Source organism: Chelonus insularis, unplaced genomic scaffold (assembly GCF_013357705.1).
Source record: "Chelonus insularis isolate UGA/USDA-ARS -01 unplaced genomic scaffold, ASM1335770v1 contig_397_pilon, whole genome shotgun sequence".
Taxonomy (NCBI): domain Eukaryota; kingdom Metazoa; phylum Arthropoda; class Insecta; order Hymenoptera; family Braconidae; genus Chelonus; species Chelonus insularis.
The window spans coordinates 26435-44258 of NW_023276552.1; the positions used below are offsets into that span (position 1 = coordinate 26435).

Genomic DNA, 17824 nt, shown 5'->3' on the forward strand with positions numbered 1-17824 from the left:
TCATCATTAATTAGAGAAAATGAGTATAATTTAAATGAAACAATTATAATTAATAATAATAATAATGAGAACTGAAGAAGCTTGAGTGCAATGAGTTTGTGTTAATATAGATAGCCGTGAGCTTTTGGAGTATTTTTGAATTTTGCGTATACAAAATGAGCCTTTTAGATGCTTTGATCTCCAGCTTGGAATGGTTTTAGCTGGAGCTCGAGGGCTCGTACTCCAGCCGGCTGGTTCAATACGCATGCGAGTTAAAGTCGAGTTTCGCGCCCGCGTACTACAATATCATGGTACTTTTCGATCGACTTGACGACGACTATAGAGAAAGAGCTACTGAGATAAAGCTCAAGTTGAAGTGAGTTAGAAGAGGTGTTAGAGAGCAGAGAGAAATCTCGCTGATGGCGGCTGCATGTAGTCGCTCAAACTACAGCGCAACGCGCATTCTATTGCGAGAAAAATAATAAATCTTTTCATTGGGAAACAACTGTCGATCAAGCCAGTTTTTCTTTACCAGTTTATAACTGATTCTGTGTGCAAGCAGTGAACAATAGGAAAATTTGTCAAAAAAAAAAAAGCTAAAGAAATATAAAGTGTGAAAAGAATTGATATTGAAGAAGAGAAAAAAGAAGCTTAAGAACAAGTGTTAAAAATAAAAATTGATAAAAGAAAGTGAGAAAAATTTGATTTTTTTTTTCATCACTAGTTGTGTGAAATTAGAAGTTGAAATCTTGATAAGTTTGATTGTTCATCAACAATAAAAAAAATTTAATTGATTAAATTATTCGCAAATGGAGGTTATTGAAAGATTCAGTGGTAAATCTAAAGTGGAAGCATTGTTAAATGAAGGGTTGAATTTTTTATCAGCAGAAATGAAGTATGATCACTTCAAAAATGTTCAAAAGAGTTAGAAAAGGAGCTCTCAATGAGCTCCAGTGCCTTGAGATTCTAGTTCTCTTGTGAAAATAATTGCATCGAATCGAATGGTCGATAGGCCAAGAGCTCAAGCAGACGAGAGGAAAACGTTAGAAGAGTCTCTGATAAATGGTATCGTTGTGAGCAGACGAAGGGCTTCCCACCTGTAACCGCTCGATAGAGCCGTCGGTTCGAATGCTGCGAGTAACACAAATCCCTTTGGATATAAACGCCTACCTGTACAATAAAAATATCAGTGAAAATAATCAAATAAATTTTCAATAGTTATTTTCTTTATAGTGAATCTTAGATCAATATTTGTCATGACTAATCGAATAATACAGTGATTGAATGCTGTCGAATGATTAATATGCACGAGTTTAAAACGTCAGACGATCATGATTAATTTCCAGCTGTGTCTACGGAAGTCGAGGTGCATGAGAAACCCGAGACACTTGGATGAAGCCCTCATTATTCCTCTTCTCTCACTGTGGATTATTGGATCATTTTGTGTTAAAGACAGTGAGTATTATCTTAAATACATTTAATCACCTTACTCGGGTCTATATATATTCAATAAAATACAAAGAATCCTAACAGATGTGTAAGCGTCCGGAAAAAATAGATTTATACAATAGCTATATAAGATCATAAGAAAGCTCATGCGCGATCAAACATCAGTTTAGTTGTACACTAGTTTACTTGTTTAATAGTCTTGGATCAGGAGTTGGACTTTCTTAACTTGGTATATCAAAAAATGATACCAACATTAAAGTTGATTTTGCAATAAAATAGAAAAATGAAAAATAAAAACTGATCAAAGTTTCAGTATAAGGAAGTGATTGAAGAAAACAAATAAAGTAGGGAAAATGTTGGAGTAAATAAAGAGCATGAATTGATATATCATTGACTATTTAATAGGCTGTAAAATACAAGTAGGTTTATGAGATAAATATCAAAATAACTGTGTTGATGCATTTTATAAAGTTTGATATTTTATTTAATGATAAAAATGATACTTAATCAAATTAATAGCATTTAATCTCAATGTAACAGGCAGGAAATTTATTTGCGGCAGTGTATATACCGCATGATATCCTAAAAGCATACCGCAACTATCGGTGATGTGACCACGATGATGCACGCGAGTTGATTAACCAATGAAAAGGCTAACAGACAACGTTAGAGCTTTTCAACGACAATAATGTTATCGCATTACCCACCTACGCTTCTGTACCGTCGGTGTCTAGAAAACGTGATACGAGTGCAGCACTTTGCAACCCGATTGATCTTAATCGATTGTGAAACCTGCCACACTGATTTTCAGCGGCACGATACATGGCCGGGCAAACAATACATCGGATGACGGTATAGTTCTCCACTTCTCTAGGATATACGTGTTCATAGGCTTTTCCTTGCTATACGTGCGTGTATGGACTAACACGTCGATCGATAACCCACAGCGCATGACCGCTATTCGCCATTCGTTGCTCATCCGTTATCCAGAAACTGCGGAAGCTCAAATAGAGGATATATATCTATAAGCTACCATGTATTACATACCATGAGAGAATACTTGTTGCCGATCTTCTGCTTTTAAATGTCAAAGGCTTGACTTTGTCTCTTCTACTTATGTTTCAGTTCCAATATCTCATGTTGTTGCCATTGTTGGACATCCTACGTATCTTCCTTGTGACATATCCACCAATCATGATGGCGATTCAGTTCATTTAATCCTTTGGTACCGAAATGATTTAGGAGCTGCGGTCTATAGCATTGATGTGAGAGGCCGAGATTTTAGCACCGCTGAAAGATGGTCCGATGATTCAGTCTTCTCCAATAGGGCATATTTTAGAACTGATCAGAAACCAGCTAAACTTGAAATCAATCCAATTGTTGAAAAAGATGCTGAGATTTATAGGTGTCGAGTGGATTTTCTTATTGGACAGACACGTAATTACAAAGTTAATCTCACTGTCATTGGTAAGTTTTTCATGCTTTCAATGTATTATCATTTTTATGATGAGTAAATCAGACTTATGAGCTTGACAATAAACATAGAAAAGACTGATAGATCTACAGAAAATAAAGATCTCTTGGTAATTCTAGAAAATATCGAGAAAACAACACACGTCTGATCATTTTTATCTGATTTAACATATGTCTAGATCTAATCAGATACGAAACCCTAGGATCTAATTAAATCCCAATTATAAAACTTTTTATACCTAATCAGATCTAATATAACCAGTTTAGAATTAAATGGTCTGAATAGAATGAGTTCTAATTAATTTAGAGTTTAAAGTTCAAATCTACAAAGATTTAATCATTTTTAAATAAAAAAAAATAATATTTAATTTTATTTAGTTATTTCTTTAGATAAATATTATGTGTAATATTTTTATAAATTTTTGATTACTTTAAAACTTATTATTATTAATCAACGTGAGATAAATGAGTATTGACATGCTGTAGACGACGCTAGAGAGATTTCCGATCTTAAACTCTATGATCAAAGCACTTTCTGATTACGAAGTGTACGAAAAAAAATAGATGAAAAAGGGATATGACAGAAGAAAAAATTAACGATGGGTTTCTCAATTAATGGTTTTATATTAAAAATTTGTTAAGAAAGGGATTAATTAAAAGTAAAAATTGATCATTTATAATACATGAATTCAATGCAAATTGGTTTTTAAATGTAAGCCTTAAAATCCACATTCCATTCTATTATATCAGTAACGTATTATATATGATCAATAAAATGCGACTTGTATTCTCATAAAACCCTATTTTATATCATTACTAGTTTTATTCATTCCATAAATTGTGAAGCACATATGTCTGATTTACCCCACATGCATGCATTTCAAATAAATTGATTGATGTTTAAAATGAAAATACTGGAAATTTTACATACGATAAAAGCAATTCACCAGATAATTGTTTACTTAAAAATTTACAATAAAAATTGAAATTATTTTAAGTTTACTTTGATATCAAAGTAAAAGTAATTTTATAATATAAAGGAAATTGAACAAAACGAAACAAATGTCATTGATAAAAAAATATAATTTCTTGAAACATGCACTTTCTGTTTCCGCACATGCACATACATAATAACTACAATTTTGTTTAAATGACATTTTTTACATCTTCCGGTTTCTTTATGTAGGCGTCACTCGTTACAGTAATAATTTCGGAAATATAAACATAAAAGAGAAATGTTACAAAATTTCTATACCAGAAGAAATATTTATTACTTTTATCATAACTTTTATTGATTTATCCATGATATCATTGATTTATTGTCACTAAAGATTGCTGGAAAAAAGATTGACAATAAGGGCATTTATCAGCCCCTAGAGACAGCTTTGAAATGTGAAATAAATTTTGTTGACTATTTTTTCAGTAATTTTGCAAGATACAAAGGGTTTTAAAAGTATCAAAGATATTTTTTTTTATCTCAATGCGATTTAAAAGATAATACACGCTTAAATTGGCTTAAATCTAATCACCGGAATCAGTAAAACTTTCCTTTTTCAGACTTCACTGACTGGATTTTTATTAAGCGTATTTAAGTACAATGCACTCCCAGTAAAAAAAACAATTATCGAGGGGTGATTTCGACCCTTATCGCATTTCTTTTTTTCAACTTGAGTAAATAAACATGTTGTAACTTGGTACTTTTAAAGGTCAATTAAATGCACGTTATGGTATCAAAATTTACTAGAGGTTAACACAAAAATAATTGTAGCTATTTTTTAAATTTACTCCATTCCAAAATGAACATTGATAATTGTCTAAAATGTAGAGAAAATTCAATTAACTCCAAAAGGAATTTTAGAGTTTAATCTTGTTCAGAATTTCTAAAAAAAAAATGTAACAGATGATGACAGTTGATGATAGTTAATTCAATTAATAATAGTATTATGAATAATTAATTGGTTTTTTTTATACTTTTGGACAATCACTGAAGCATTTTATCGATAAAGTTAAAAGATTGACTTGAAACTTCAGCTCTGAACAGGCTCAGTAGTAATAAATAGTTTGACCCTTCACCATTGATCCAATGTAAAATGATCCAGTGAATTTGTCCTTGGAAATTGGATCTGTACATTGTTATCCATAGTTGAATTGATCTTAAGAATTTTTAACCTGGTAATTCTATTCCACATATTTATAAACGTCTCTGAGGATTATTAACGTCACTAAAATTTGTTGAATTTATCTAGATGGATTTAATTATAATTAAATTCTCAATTCAGCTACAAACAAAGCAATTGCTTCAAGGAAATTTCATATAATTTCCTTTAAACTTGATTGTTAAATTATAAAAAAAAAACTACCAAATATTATCATAAAAATTGTCTCATTTTAAAATTTGAATTTTCCAAAATTGATCATTAAATGAATTTTTTTTTTCATAGCATGGTTGATTTACAGATCATTAATTTTTAATGTAATGATGGATAAATTATAATAGATCATTTTACTAATGGATCAATTAGTCATGGATCTGTAAACTTGCATCAATTATTCTGAATCAATTGACATAGAGTTGACAGAACATGAAAATTATGTGGAGCAATGACCCCAAAGAGGGCATTTCACATTATTAAAAATTAACCAACATTATTCTTAATGTCATTAATTACTGCAAAATTTCTGCTAAGATTATTCCCTTAATTAAATTATATTAATGAATCGATTGAATGATGATGATCATTTCACCTTAGTTTACCTACGTATAATTTAGAACGTGATATTGAATTATTACTTCTGCATGAATTAATTCACGTTCAATATATCATTTACACAGATCAATTGCTGATGGATTATTTTTAAAATATTCTAACAATATAGCTCTTTATGAGTTATTTTTATCAAACCGAGCATGAATATTATTGTTCAAATTCCTAGTTTGTAAATGATGAGAGAACAGGAATAAATAATTTGTTCTAGCAAAATTAATTAATATTAATTTGAACTGAGAAATAATGCTTTTATATTTGTTGCTAAAATGTTAATAAACAGTTACATGACGTAACATATTAATAAAGATTATAATTTTCTTAAATGAAGACACTTATAAGAATTTACATAATAAAATCATTATCTGTACAACACTGTTTCATAGAAAGTAATAAAAAAATGTTACTTTTAATGGATCCACGATGGAAATTTATGCTGAATTCATAGTTTGACATATGTAAATATAAATTCATGTAAGTTCATGAATGTTCATAGGTTTATATTTGCGTTAAATACAAATTTCATAGCCATGTTCATCATAAATCCATCATGAATACATTTTTATTTCACAAAAGCTTTCAAAATTATTTTAAACATCAAACAACTTGAAACTTTCTTGCAATTATTTTGCAACGAAATATAAAATTTACACAAAAGAAGAAAGTATAACCAATGGGGTATTTTATTCTTTTAGTTCCACCGAAAAAAATTTCAATAACAGACGTAAACGACATCACAAGAGAGAAGCAAGTTGGACCTTATCTAGAGGGTGCTGAACTAAAATTACATTGTAATGTGCATGGAGGTAAGTGTGACCGATTATGTATACGCTGTAATAAACTATTTTTATTCAAAGTTTTAGTCTATAATTTAATGTTCATTAAAGTGTTACATAAATAAAGAAAAAACATCCAAGTATAGACATATAAATTATATATTTTTATACAGGTAAACCACCACCTACGGTAACATGGTATCGCAATGATAAAGTAATTGCCAGTGAAGAAAAGACTGTAAGAGAAGGTGTCATTCGGAGCACTATTGTCATAAAAAATTTAGGACGTCAAGATGTACAATCTGAGCTTACTTGTAGTGCTAACAATAATAATAAATCTACTCCCTTATCGTCAACCGTCCGGATTGACATGACTTGTAAGTTTATTTATAAAATAACAATACTTTATTTTTATATTTTACTATAGATTATAGATAATTGTAAATATTTTTAATAGCTTGGGTCACTTAATTTTCAAATTATATTTAATATTTTAATGGATTCGAATGTGTTATGTTTATTTTAAGCTTTATCAAACTTATAAAATAAATTCAAAAAGATTAATTTAATTTACAATTAATAAAGTAATTTGGTGATAAATTAATTTTTTAAAAGTCACTCTTTAATAATAAATTATGAATTCTTTAATATATTAATTTATTTTTACTTTAGATAATGAATTTAAAATTTCAATTTATTAAACTGAAAAAATTCATATTATCATACTATTTAATTAGATTCATCTAAAATATGATTGAGTTACACATTATGAAAAATTTTATCCATTTGTTTTGAAAATGTTTTAAAATATCTGTTTAAAAACTCACATTTTACTTCGAGTTTAAATTTAAACACTATATTATTAATGATCCTATTCATAATATTATTCTCTAATTTTTTTTTATTTAATTCAACAGTTACTAATTAGCGATAAAACTTTGAAGCTAATTTGCAGATAACAAAATTATTTAATAGCATTATATTTGTAATATTATTTTATGAAATAACTTGCTCAGATGACAGTTTGTATTTTTGCATATTTTATGACATGATTACGGTAACGTTTTGAATTTTTTCAAAGGATTTGTTGAGCTATTGACCTCAAATCATCATATATTTATAAAACTGTCTGAGTTGGAGTAAAAAAAAATGCACTCAAAAAACTATTATCATGTAAAAGACCTAAGATAAAGGAAATTACTGGGAAATGACTACGATAAAAGCCCCTTCCCAATGTTATTTAATGATCAAATTATTCGTAACATACGTCTCAATGCAACAACCGTTTTTTTTTTAATGAGATCACAAATATTTAATTCAATTATTATTATTGGGAGAAATTTTTTTGTTATAATTAAAAACGTGTTAGCATGTAAATGAATATTGATGCTATAATATATCAAAACCAAAAATAATTTTCGGCCAATGCATTTGTAATCAAGATGTATGTATATTTATTGTATTTAGTTCATTACACTCAGAAAATATTACAAGAATTAAAATAAAAGTTGAAATTGACCCATATTTCTGAATGAAAAATGTTTCTCTCTGAGTTGAGAATTTTCTGAATATCTTTTGCCAGCTTTTCATTAGCACAAAATAAAGCTAAATTATTTTGTTACTTTGTTTACAGTTCCTCCTCTCAATGTGAAAATAATTGGTGACAATCAACCACTATCAGCCGATAAGAGATGCGATTTGGTGTGTGCTACCTCAGGTTCGAGACCTCCAGCCCACGTCACTTGGTGGTTAGATGAACAACGTTTAAGTAATTCTAATGAAACGACATCGGATGACGGTAATGTGACAACAAGTGTTTTGTCATTCGTTCCTAGTAAAAATGATGAAGGGAGACTGTTGTCTTGTCATGCCGAAAATCAAATTATGGGCATAAAGTATATTAAAGATGAGTGGATTTTGAAGATTCATTATAAACCAGAAACACAAATTCAACTAGGTGCATCGTTGAACAGAAACACAATTCGTGAAGGGTCGGATGTTTACTTTGACTGCTTGATACATGCTAAACCCGGAGTTTACAAGGTCGAGTGGCGGCATGACAAACGTACACTTCAACATAATACGACACAGGGGATAATAATAAGCAACCAGAGTCTAGTGCTACAAGGTGTAGAGAGAAGGAGCGCAGGTAATTATACTTGTGTTGGCTACAATACTGAAGGTGATGGCGAGAGTTCTCCATTTCACCTAAATGTCATGTTTGCACCGACCTGCAAACCAAACCAGACCAAGATTCATGGAGTTGCTAAGCAGGAAAAAGCTAATATCTCATGTCAAGTTGAAGCTAACCCCCCGGAAGTTGAATTCCGTTGGACATTCAACAATTCTGCGGAAAGCATTGATGTCGCTGCTGGACACATCGTTAAGTCTGGAACAACTTCAACTGTATCTTATACTCCCATGACCGAATTGGATTACGGTACATTACTTTGCTGGGCCAGTAATACCATTGGTAATCAGCTCGTACCTTGTGTTTATCACATAATCCCTGCTGGACATCCTGATATGGTACACAATTGTACTACTCACAATACATCAACGAGTTCTTTCTCCGTTAGATGTTCTGAGGGATTTAATGGGGGCCTACAACAATCATTTCTCTTAGAAGTGCGTGAAAGCAACTCTCAAGAAATTCGGGCTAATATAACATCGCCAGTTCCTCAATTTAGCGTAACTCATTTAGACCCAGGACTCCTTTACCAAGCATGTATTTTTGCATTTAATGAAAAAGGACGAAGTGAACCCATGGTTGTTCAAGCTGGAACTTTACGACTGCCTGAGAAACAATTGACATCAGAGACCGGAAAATCACGTGGTAAGTCGACATGATTCTTTTTCTTTTGTTTATTAAAAAGTCGACTTTTATGTAAGTTGTCAATATTTCTTGCTTAGCACATGTACCCTTTTTTTTTTCTTTTTTTTTACTGTTCAACTTGAATAAAATGTGTAATGTCAAACGAACAGACGGTATCAAGTTTAATAGCATTCAAATGTATATTTAGGTCGTTAAACTTTATTGGTTATGAATAATGGAAAAATTTATTAATACTTTCAATTGACAAATTTAAATATTTATGGCTTCAATTAAGATCATTATTTGATATTATTGATTCATACTTATATTTTTTTGCTTTATCAATGTCTCTGTTTCTATCAAAAGGAGCACGAAATATGCAAAACGTATGGATTTTATGGAAGGCTGTAAAATTGTAGAATAAAATTTTCGATTAAAAATGTTTGAATATTTTAATGGATAAAAAATGAAAAATTCAAAATTAAAAAAAAAAAAGAAATCCTTCCCGCATTTTTTTTTAAACATTTAAAAAAATTCTTCTGACTAAAAAAGCTTCAAGATTTTTTTTCTCACTAATTTTTTATGAGTTTGAAGCGAGATTAAGTTATGCATTATTTTGTCTTTCTTCCATTTTTCTAAAACTAATTACTTATTAAAGTAATGAATAATTAAATGTTGAGAGATTTTAAATTATATTTTTTCACAAGACATTTTTTTTTAACTGAACATTTCTTTTTATATATTCAAATGAAAATTTCTAGTACTAAATTTTTATTAGTTTCGATATCTAAACTGATATTAAAATTTTATTAAAAAATTCTTCAATGGTCATAGAACTTCAGTTTGGTTGAAAAAAAAAATTAATTAGTTGTGATATTAAACTTACTTTAATATAGAAAAAAATTATTGCTGATAGTTATTAAATTTTTTTATATAATAATAATATTTCTTGCGTAAATATAAACATTTGAGATGTACAAAGATATTACTATGAATTATAAATTATTTTATAAAAATTTTCTATTAAAAACTTCTTATCAACTTATATAAGTAATTGATTATTCGATTTATTACTTTTTTATAACATCTAATTTTTTTCCAAGTACACTTATCACAATGCAATTGAGATCTATTGGGAAAAAAATATTTTAAGTGGTAATAAACAGCACTTGATTTTTGTACGAAAATAAAAAAGGACGTTTTGACCTAAATTCATAACAAAAAAAAAATATTTTCACCTCTAATATTCTTTATTATTAATCAATTTATCTTAATTTATTAATACCATTTAACTTTTAAGAACGAGCTATTCTGGTTTATACGATCTCTTCTTTAATTTTTAAATTTAAATTTCTTATGAAGTTAAATAAAATGTGACGATATAAGCTGATTTTTTTTTTATTGGATTTAAATAATATATTAAACCAGAAGTTTTATCGAAATCTATATTCATTTTTTTATTATTACAGAGAGGACTCGACATCATGTGAAACTAACACCGATGCTTAGTGTTATGATCGGTGTTGTAGCAGCTCTCGTAATCGTTGCAGTGATCGTCATGATAGTACTACGTATTCAAAATGGTAATCCAGATGATCAGGGAAAACCACATTTAGAGGATCATGATAAGAATACCAAAGTAATACCAATTCAACGAGAATTAAGATTTCGGGAAGGATGTCATCTTTTAACCGAAGAGAAACATACGAGTGCATTTGGAAAGTCTCTTGAAGCAAGTGGAGAATTGAGCGAAGGGGATGATAAAAATCCTGATATTATTCCTCAACAAGTTTCTAGTAAGATCATCTATGTTATTCTAGTACTTACTGAAAATATATCAATCTATCATCATAAAATTTTTTCAAACTATCTCCAAGTGAGAGTCTCATGAAAAAACAGACTTGAAAAAATTTTATTTTCCTTGTAATGATTTTTTTATCAGCATTCAACAGCCATTTTATGACAGAAAAATATATTTATCATTGGGAAAAAAAATAAAAGTTTTTTAATTGAAAAAAAATCCTTGGATTTGTTAAAGACCCAGTAGAAGAACCAACGGAATATGTAAGGAAACGCCGGCTTCAGGCAGTATCAACGATAGACACTTCACCCTCACGAAGTTTGATTGATCAACCAACCATGCAATCACAGTCTCTTGGAGCGCCTGGGAATTACGTTGGTTACTGTACTATCCGAAGTGGCATGCCTTTACGTGAATTAACTGCTTTGGGGTCAGCAAAACACAAAAGTGTAAGTAATTATTGGCAAATGATTTTTCCCTCAGCAATTTTTCATTACAATAGTGTCGCTTTAATTTGATTTATTGAAAGCAATAAAGTGAATGCACCAATGGTTGACTAGGCAATAATATTTGATTAGTGAAGAGAAAATTCATGTAAAAAGGTTGTCGATTTCTATCAGTTTAATATGTCCAATTATCGAACTTGGCCGATCGGCTATTGAACATTCACCCTGCTGTTTGGATTATCAGACTTTAAAATTACTGAAATCCTTGGTAAAATGCATTAAATAAACATGTAATAGGATAAAGTCATCAATAGTCTGCCCTCAATTTGCCATTCTAACTAGTAGTGATGGTAAAAGAGTAAGACCAAAATTGAACATCGGAAGCTTACTTGTGGTTGAAGGTTGACTATCGGTGATTTTATTCTATTCCATCAGATTAAATTTCGATTTTATCATAGATAATAGTAGTTAAAGATTTTTGGAGGAAGGAGAGTTGAATTACAGAAGCTCTTTTATAACTTTATTGATTGTTAGGTGGTTGTAGACTAATTTGAATACTAAGAAGCTATACAAATTGTTGTATAGTAACGAAAACTTTCATTTTTGAGCAATACCTTTAATTATTTTATAATACAATTTTTTACAAAAAATATTTTTTTATAACCTTAGAATTGGAGATATTATTTCCAGAGAAATGCATTCGGAAAAGAGTAGTTAATTGGAAACAGAATTATAATTGATTTTTTATTGTTTAAAAATTAGAATAAGTTTAAAAAATTTTTTTAAATAAAAAAGTAATAAAAGGATGTTCAGAAAGTACTTTCTGCTCTAAAGTGGTTTCTTAGCGATCGTTATACGATTATTTCTTGAAAAGTCATGTAAGCTCAAAGTCAAAAGTGAAGTTTTTGGTGTAGAAGCTTACAACTAATAAAAAAAAAATTGATCGTAAAAAAATTTTCCAACTGAGCATTTCAAAAAAATAAAGCTATCCTTAAGATGCTTTACTCTGAATGGAACTGTTAAAAGATTATATTTGTTTAATTGATGGTTTAATTATGAATTTCATTTTATATTCACAACTCCTCTAGGACCTTTTTTGGTGATTACATTGTATTAATTTTACAAGTCATGGCAACATAATTGACGAGTTTATACTTTATAATTAGTTCAAAATACTCTGAGCAGTTTGGCAGTAAGCTCACCATTTAACTTTATTTAATCATCTTTGTCAAATACTAAATTATGTAAAAAATATCTAAGAGGATAATTTATTTTTTTCAAAAATTATTCCATATTTAAATTATTAGCATTTAATAAAAAATCGATATCACAACTAGATAATTCAAGCTTTAAATATTCTATAACTCATCAAAGCTCATTCATTTTTTACAAAACTCTAGCCATTCGGATCTGAATTGAAAATTTTCTACCCTATTTATTTATTTTTTCTGAAACAGAGAAATTTGATATTCAACCTTCTATTTTTATCATTTGTACTTATTTTTATTGTTTTTTATTTCTACTGTTAATAACAAATAAAAAGTTCACTTATGAGTAAAGTTTAGTTTTTCAATATTTTGAATATTTTGTTTGAAAACAAAAGAAACAATAACAATACTTCTGTGGAAAAGTATCAATGTTCTTATATCATTCTTGTGTAAAGTTGGAAGATGAAATTTTTATGATTCTTTATAATTAGGATCCATTGTACTTTATGTCTAACATACTTAACATTCCAAGTTTTAGGTGTTCTACGCTGAGAAAATAATTTAATTTTTATCTTAAAAATTTACACGACAGTATCATTGCTTTCATAAAGGAAATTCTTAAAATAAAAAAATGATAGAGGAAAAATTAAAAAAAAAAAAAAAAATTTCTTTTTACTTAAACTTGAATGACAAATCATTCCATTTATTTATTTATTTTTATTTTTAATGCAAATACTTTTAACTTCATCACCAAATTGTATTTCTGACTTTCCTAAAAGTTAAACAAGCACACTAATGAATTCGCCATGATTTTACTTCTTTTTTTTTTTTTTCAAATAACCAACTTCACATTCCAATCAAATTAACTTCTCCATACTTTTCCTAATAAATGAATGTTTTGTTTGGCATAAAAAATTCTTGTCATGATAAATCAAAATCAGACAGTTTTTCAACAACAATATCGATTATAATATTAATTCAAATAAGTTATAAACTACTAACAGTTGGATAAATCTAGAAAGCAGTAATTTTGATACCACGAACTAACACATAAGTAATACTAGAATTTCCATATATTAGCACACTGAAATCGGTCAGATATGATACGTAACATGTCAGATACAAATTAGCAGTTGAGTGGTGTAATTGTTCTAGAATAGTACATCTACATAGTAACATGAAAGAGCAGAATTATATATTTGAGGCTGACTTAATCCTTAAAATAGTGATATACAATAAAAGGAAGACTCTTGAATGAATAATTCAATTATTTAATTTATAATTTAAATGTTTTTAATTAATAGTAAATATTTCATTTTAATGAAACACTGATGATGCTTAATGTTAAATAAAGTAGCTTACTATATTTTAATTAACATTAATTAATGTAAATCAAGTAAATTAATCAAACCTTAATGCTCTTCTTTTAATCTAATTTTTTTTATTAATTATTATTAATTGACGGATTAGAAGGGGATAGAACTACTGTGTCATGTATCATGAAAATACTAAGAGACAAAAACAATAAATAATAAATGGTAAATGTGAAATAAATATTACACTTGTTGAAAGATTAAGAAAGTTCGGAGAAACTCAATTGAATAAAACTATAACAATAATCAATATTCCAAAACTTTTTTCCAAACAATTGTAAGCTCTGAGTTATGACAATCTTTCATTAAATGAGCAATGCGTAGAATGTTATATTTGGATAGATCTGGGTATAATAGTACTAAGCTTCCGAATCATTTATAAAGCTATATAATTCTCATAGGGAGTCTATATTACCCTAGACTCCCCTATGTAGGGCAGCTTTGAGCTACTAGCAGCAGGGGTGAAATTAACACTTAATTGATGAAAGAATTGTTACGCCTCAGACATTCAATTATTAGCTCTATTCATTTTTATAATTGCAAAGATCTTATAAATTCAAAAATTAAATATCTAAGATGACGAATTTTTTTTGTAAAATAAAGTGCTAATATTTAATCTGCTCCACAGTAGTCTTGGTTTATCTTTTGGGAATATATCAAGTGCTAATATTGAGTGAATGTAATGTGATAGAGAAGTTTTGATATCATTTTGAAAGTAGAAAAGAAAATCTGTTAAAAATAACCCACATTTTATTTATTTAGGACAGTGAAGAATTTGCTCGTTGGATGAAATGTAGCAATTCTGGGATCGATGACTGGCATGAAATAACTGCATTTCTAACATAAAAATTTATTCTCCATTTGAAATATTGAAAACAAAATTGGAATTTTTTTTAATAATAATTTGTTGAAAAAGATTTTTTCTATTTTTATGAATAAAAGTAATAATAATTTTAGAACGATGATGAAACTAAAGGGAAAATTATGAATTATTTAGGAGGATTACAAGTAAAATAAAAGTATATAAATAATCTGAAGCTATCCAACATTGGAATGGAATAGTTCAATTGTTTTAATACTAAAATACTAACTAGAGAGATATAGAGGCTTAAAAATTTTTAAGCATTTAACTACTGATTTAGATGATGCTAGTCTGATGTCAGTACAAATTCAGGATATACTACTTTTATCAATTAAAATGAATCGAAAAAAATAAACTAATCTAATATTGTTCATGAAAAAAGCCAAAATAATTTTAGTATTTAATTAAAAAAATATTTGAAATGTTGATTGTTTAGCTAATGTAATTAACAAATAAAATAATTATTTACAGTTTCAACCTATGCTTGGTGAGCAAGTATACGGTACAGGAATGTGTACACTACCAAGGCAACATTGGCCAAATCCTGGTGGTCATCAATCGTTGACGATGACAATGAATCCGCCCGTTCTTTACACAAGTCTGGGAGTAGCGACTCGGACGTGCCCTAGCACTACTACGATACTAAGTAAAGATTTAGAAACATCAACAAGAGTTCAACAGAGATGCGTGCAAGGCGGTAAGGACTCAAATACAACGACAATGACTCTGCCTAGCGGTCCTGTAACCAAGAGGGAAAGCTCCGTGTGACCTAATATTCACTATTTGATCAAGATCTCTCGCTCGTCAGCCTTATCCTTCTTTCTATCACTTCCACACGTTTCCAAGTCGCGTTTTACGGCGCCGATCGATTTATTTCGTCGCAAGAGGTAAGTAAACCGAAGGTCCTATATTTTTTGCCTCTCTACGTTCGATCAAGTGCCCTTTTTATACATTTACAAAGGACTTAATTAACTACTTTTGTCAAAAATAAAATTTATGTCATAATTATTATTAATTAACAAAAAAAAAAAAAAAACAACAAAAACATTTTTAAATAAACAAAACAAAGAGATTAAAAGACAAAAATTACGGTATGAGTGAGTGAATATAACAAATAATATTTCAATGTCTTGTAAATACTCTGAATATTGAATATTTTATACACATTTCTAGCACTTCATTATTCATCTTTGCCCATATATATTTTAATGACGTTAAATTTATTTCAAATCACCATGTGACGCCACTGACATTTACTTAATGGATAAATATAAATAATAAATACAAATATTATATATATATATATATAAATATACACATGTGTATTAAATTTAACACTAAATTTAAGTTTTAAATATTTACTTGGAATCAAGCAGACTCGATGACAGTTTGAAAGTATATTAAAAAAATGTAACAATTATATTATATTAATAAAACGAAATAAGGCAGAAGAAAAAAGAAAATTAATGAGAAATGTGAATTAATAATAATAATAAAGTAAAAAAAAAAGATAAACGAGACATATCGTTCAGTTTTCCATCACGGAAACCGAGTTGTATAGAAAAAAAAATCAAGTAGATAATAACAGTTATTACTACTACTACTACTATTATTATTATTATTATTATTGTTGTTATTATTATATTAAATAATATTATTAGTATTGTAAATGCCGTGCAATGAATGAATATCTAGCTAAGGGGTGAAATCGATCTGCTTAATTCTATTCAATATTGAGAAAAAAAATTAATTCTACTGAGTAATATAAGTGCTTTCTACATGTATCGATTAATATTTTTTTAATTTTTCTATAAAATGATATAAACTATTAAAAAGTTTCCAATGTTAATATTATTGAGAGGTTCTTCGATAGATATTGATTTTTAATATTATCAATAATCTTTGAAAAAGACGTTAAATTTGATTTAATTTGAAATTTTTTATTGAGAGATAATTTTTTTTCTCAATTCAACTTGTTGTAACATTTGGTACAACAAAATATGTATAATGTGTATAAAGAAAATCTCTTTACGGTAGATAAATAATCTAATTCATGAACGTGGATTTTAAATGGTTAAGTGAAACGTGAAATATGTAAAATTCCAATAAAATTCATTACTAAATGTTTGTTATTACATAATTGGTTGTCCCAATTCAGTATTTTTACTAAAATTAAATCTAAATTTATGAGAACAACATCGTAGCTATTTATTTAATCATATATCATTTAAAATTGATTGAAAAAAATATTGTTATTAATTGCCTTTGATGGAATTGATATAAATGTAATGAATTGGAAACTTAACGAAAATATCTATATTATAAAATGAAATAAATATCATTTATTGAAATTATTAAATCGACGAGAAAACTTTCGAGTAAGATCATTAAATTGAAAATATTAAATTCAGAAGTAAAACAAAAAAACAATTCTTAAGAGTATTCGATAATAATATAATGAAAAAAATCAATGACTTCAAAACAGTTTTATTTATTTATTTAAGAATGATCATATGAATTACATTTATTACTAAAAATTTTCTGTTAAAAGTTTGTTGATAAAGTTACGTATTTCGACAGTATATATAAAGAAGTATTAATACATCAAAAAACAATTATTTAAAATAACTATTTTCATGGATAATTATATTCTTCAATAAATATATAAGTGTTGTCAACTGTCGTTATGTCAGATGATTTTAATTGAAAATTTTTAGATGCTTTCATTTTTCTTGAGAGTTGTGTACTAATATTATTATAATGTGTACTGAAATCCATACATACATTTACAATGGATCAATTATAGAGTTATTAATTATTTTTTTTAATTACTACTCATGTATAAAAATCTTATTATTACGAAAAATATTAAGTCGA

General features: G+C 28.1%; 1 protein-coding gene across 1 annotated transcript; it reads left to right on the top strand.

Moving 5' to 3' along the window:
- The first annotated feature begins 273 nt into the window (after positions 1–273).
- LOC118067815 (neural cell adhesion molecule 2-like) lies at positions 274–17145 on the top strand. The gene is made up of 8 exons (XM_035084774.1): positions 274–1434; positions 2554–2895; positions 6362–6472; positions 6616–6819; positions 8076–9278; positions 10727–11053; positions 11296–11507; positions 15419–17145. The coding sequence occupies exons 1-8, from the start codon at positions 1311–1313 to the stop codon at positions 15713–15715; spliced, it is 2820 nt and encodes a 939-aa protein (XP_034940665.1). The 5' UTR covers positions 274–1310; the 3' UTR covers positions 15716–17145.
- Positions 17146–17824: the final 679 nt, after the last annotated feature.

Bases quoted from the DNA above. Each gene is read 5' to 3' on its own strand.
- LOC118067815 (XM_035084774.1), top strand. From the start codon at position 1,311: ATGATTAATTTCCAGCTGTGTCTACGGAAGTCGAGGTGCATGAGAAAC. The intron at 1,435-2,553 runs GTGAGTATTATC...CTTATGTTTCAG, and splicing joins ATCATTTTGTGTTAAAGACA to TTCCAATATCTCATGTTGTT. The intron at 11,054-11,295 runs GTAAGATCATCT...GATTTGTTAAAG, and splicing joins TATTCCTCAACAAGTTTCTA to ACCCAGTAGAAGAACCAACG.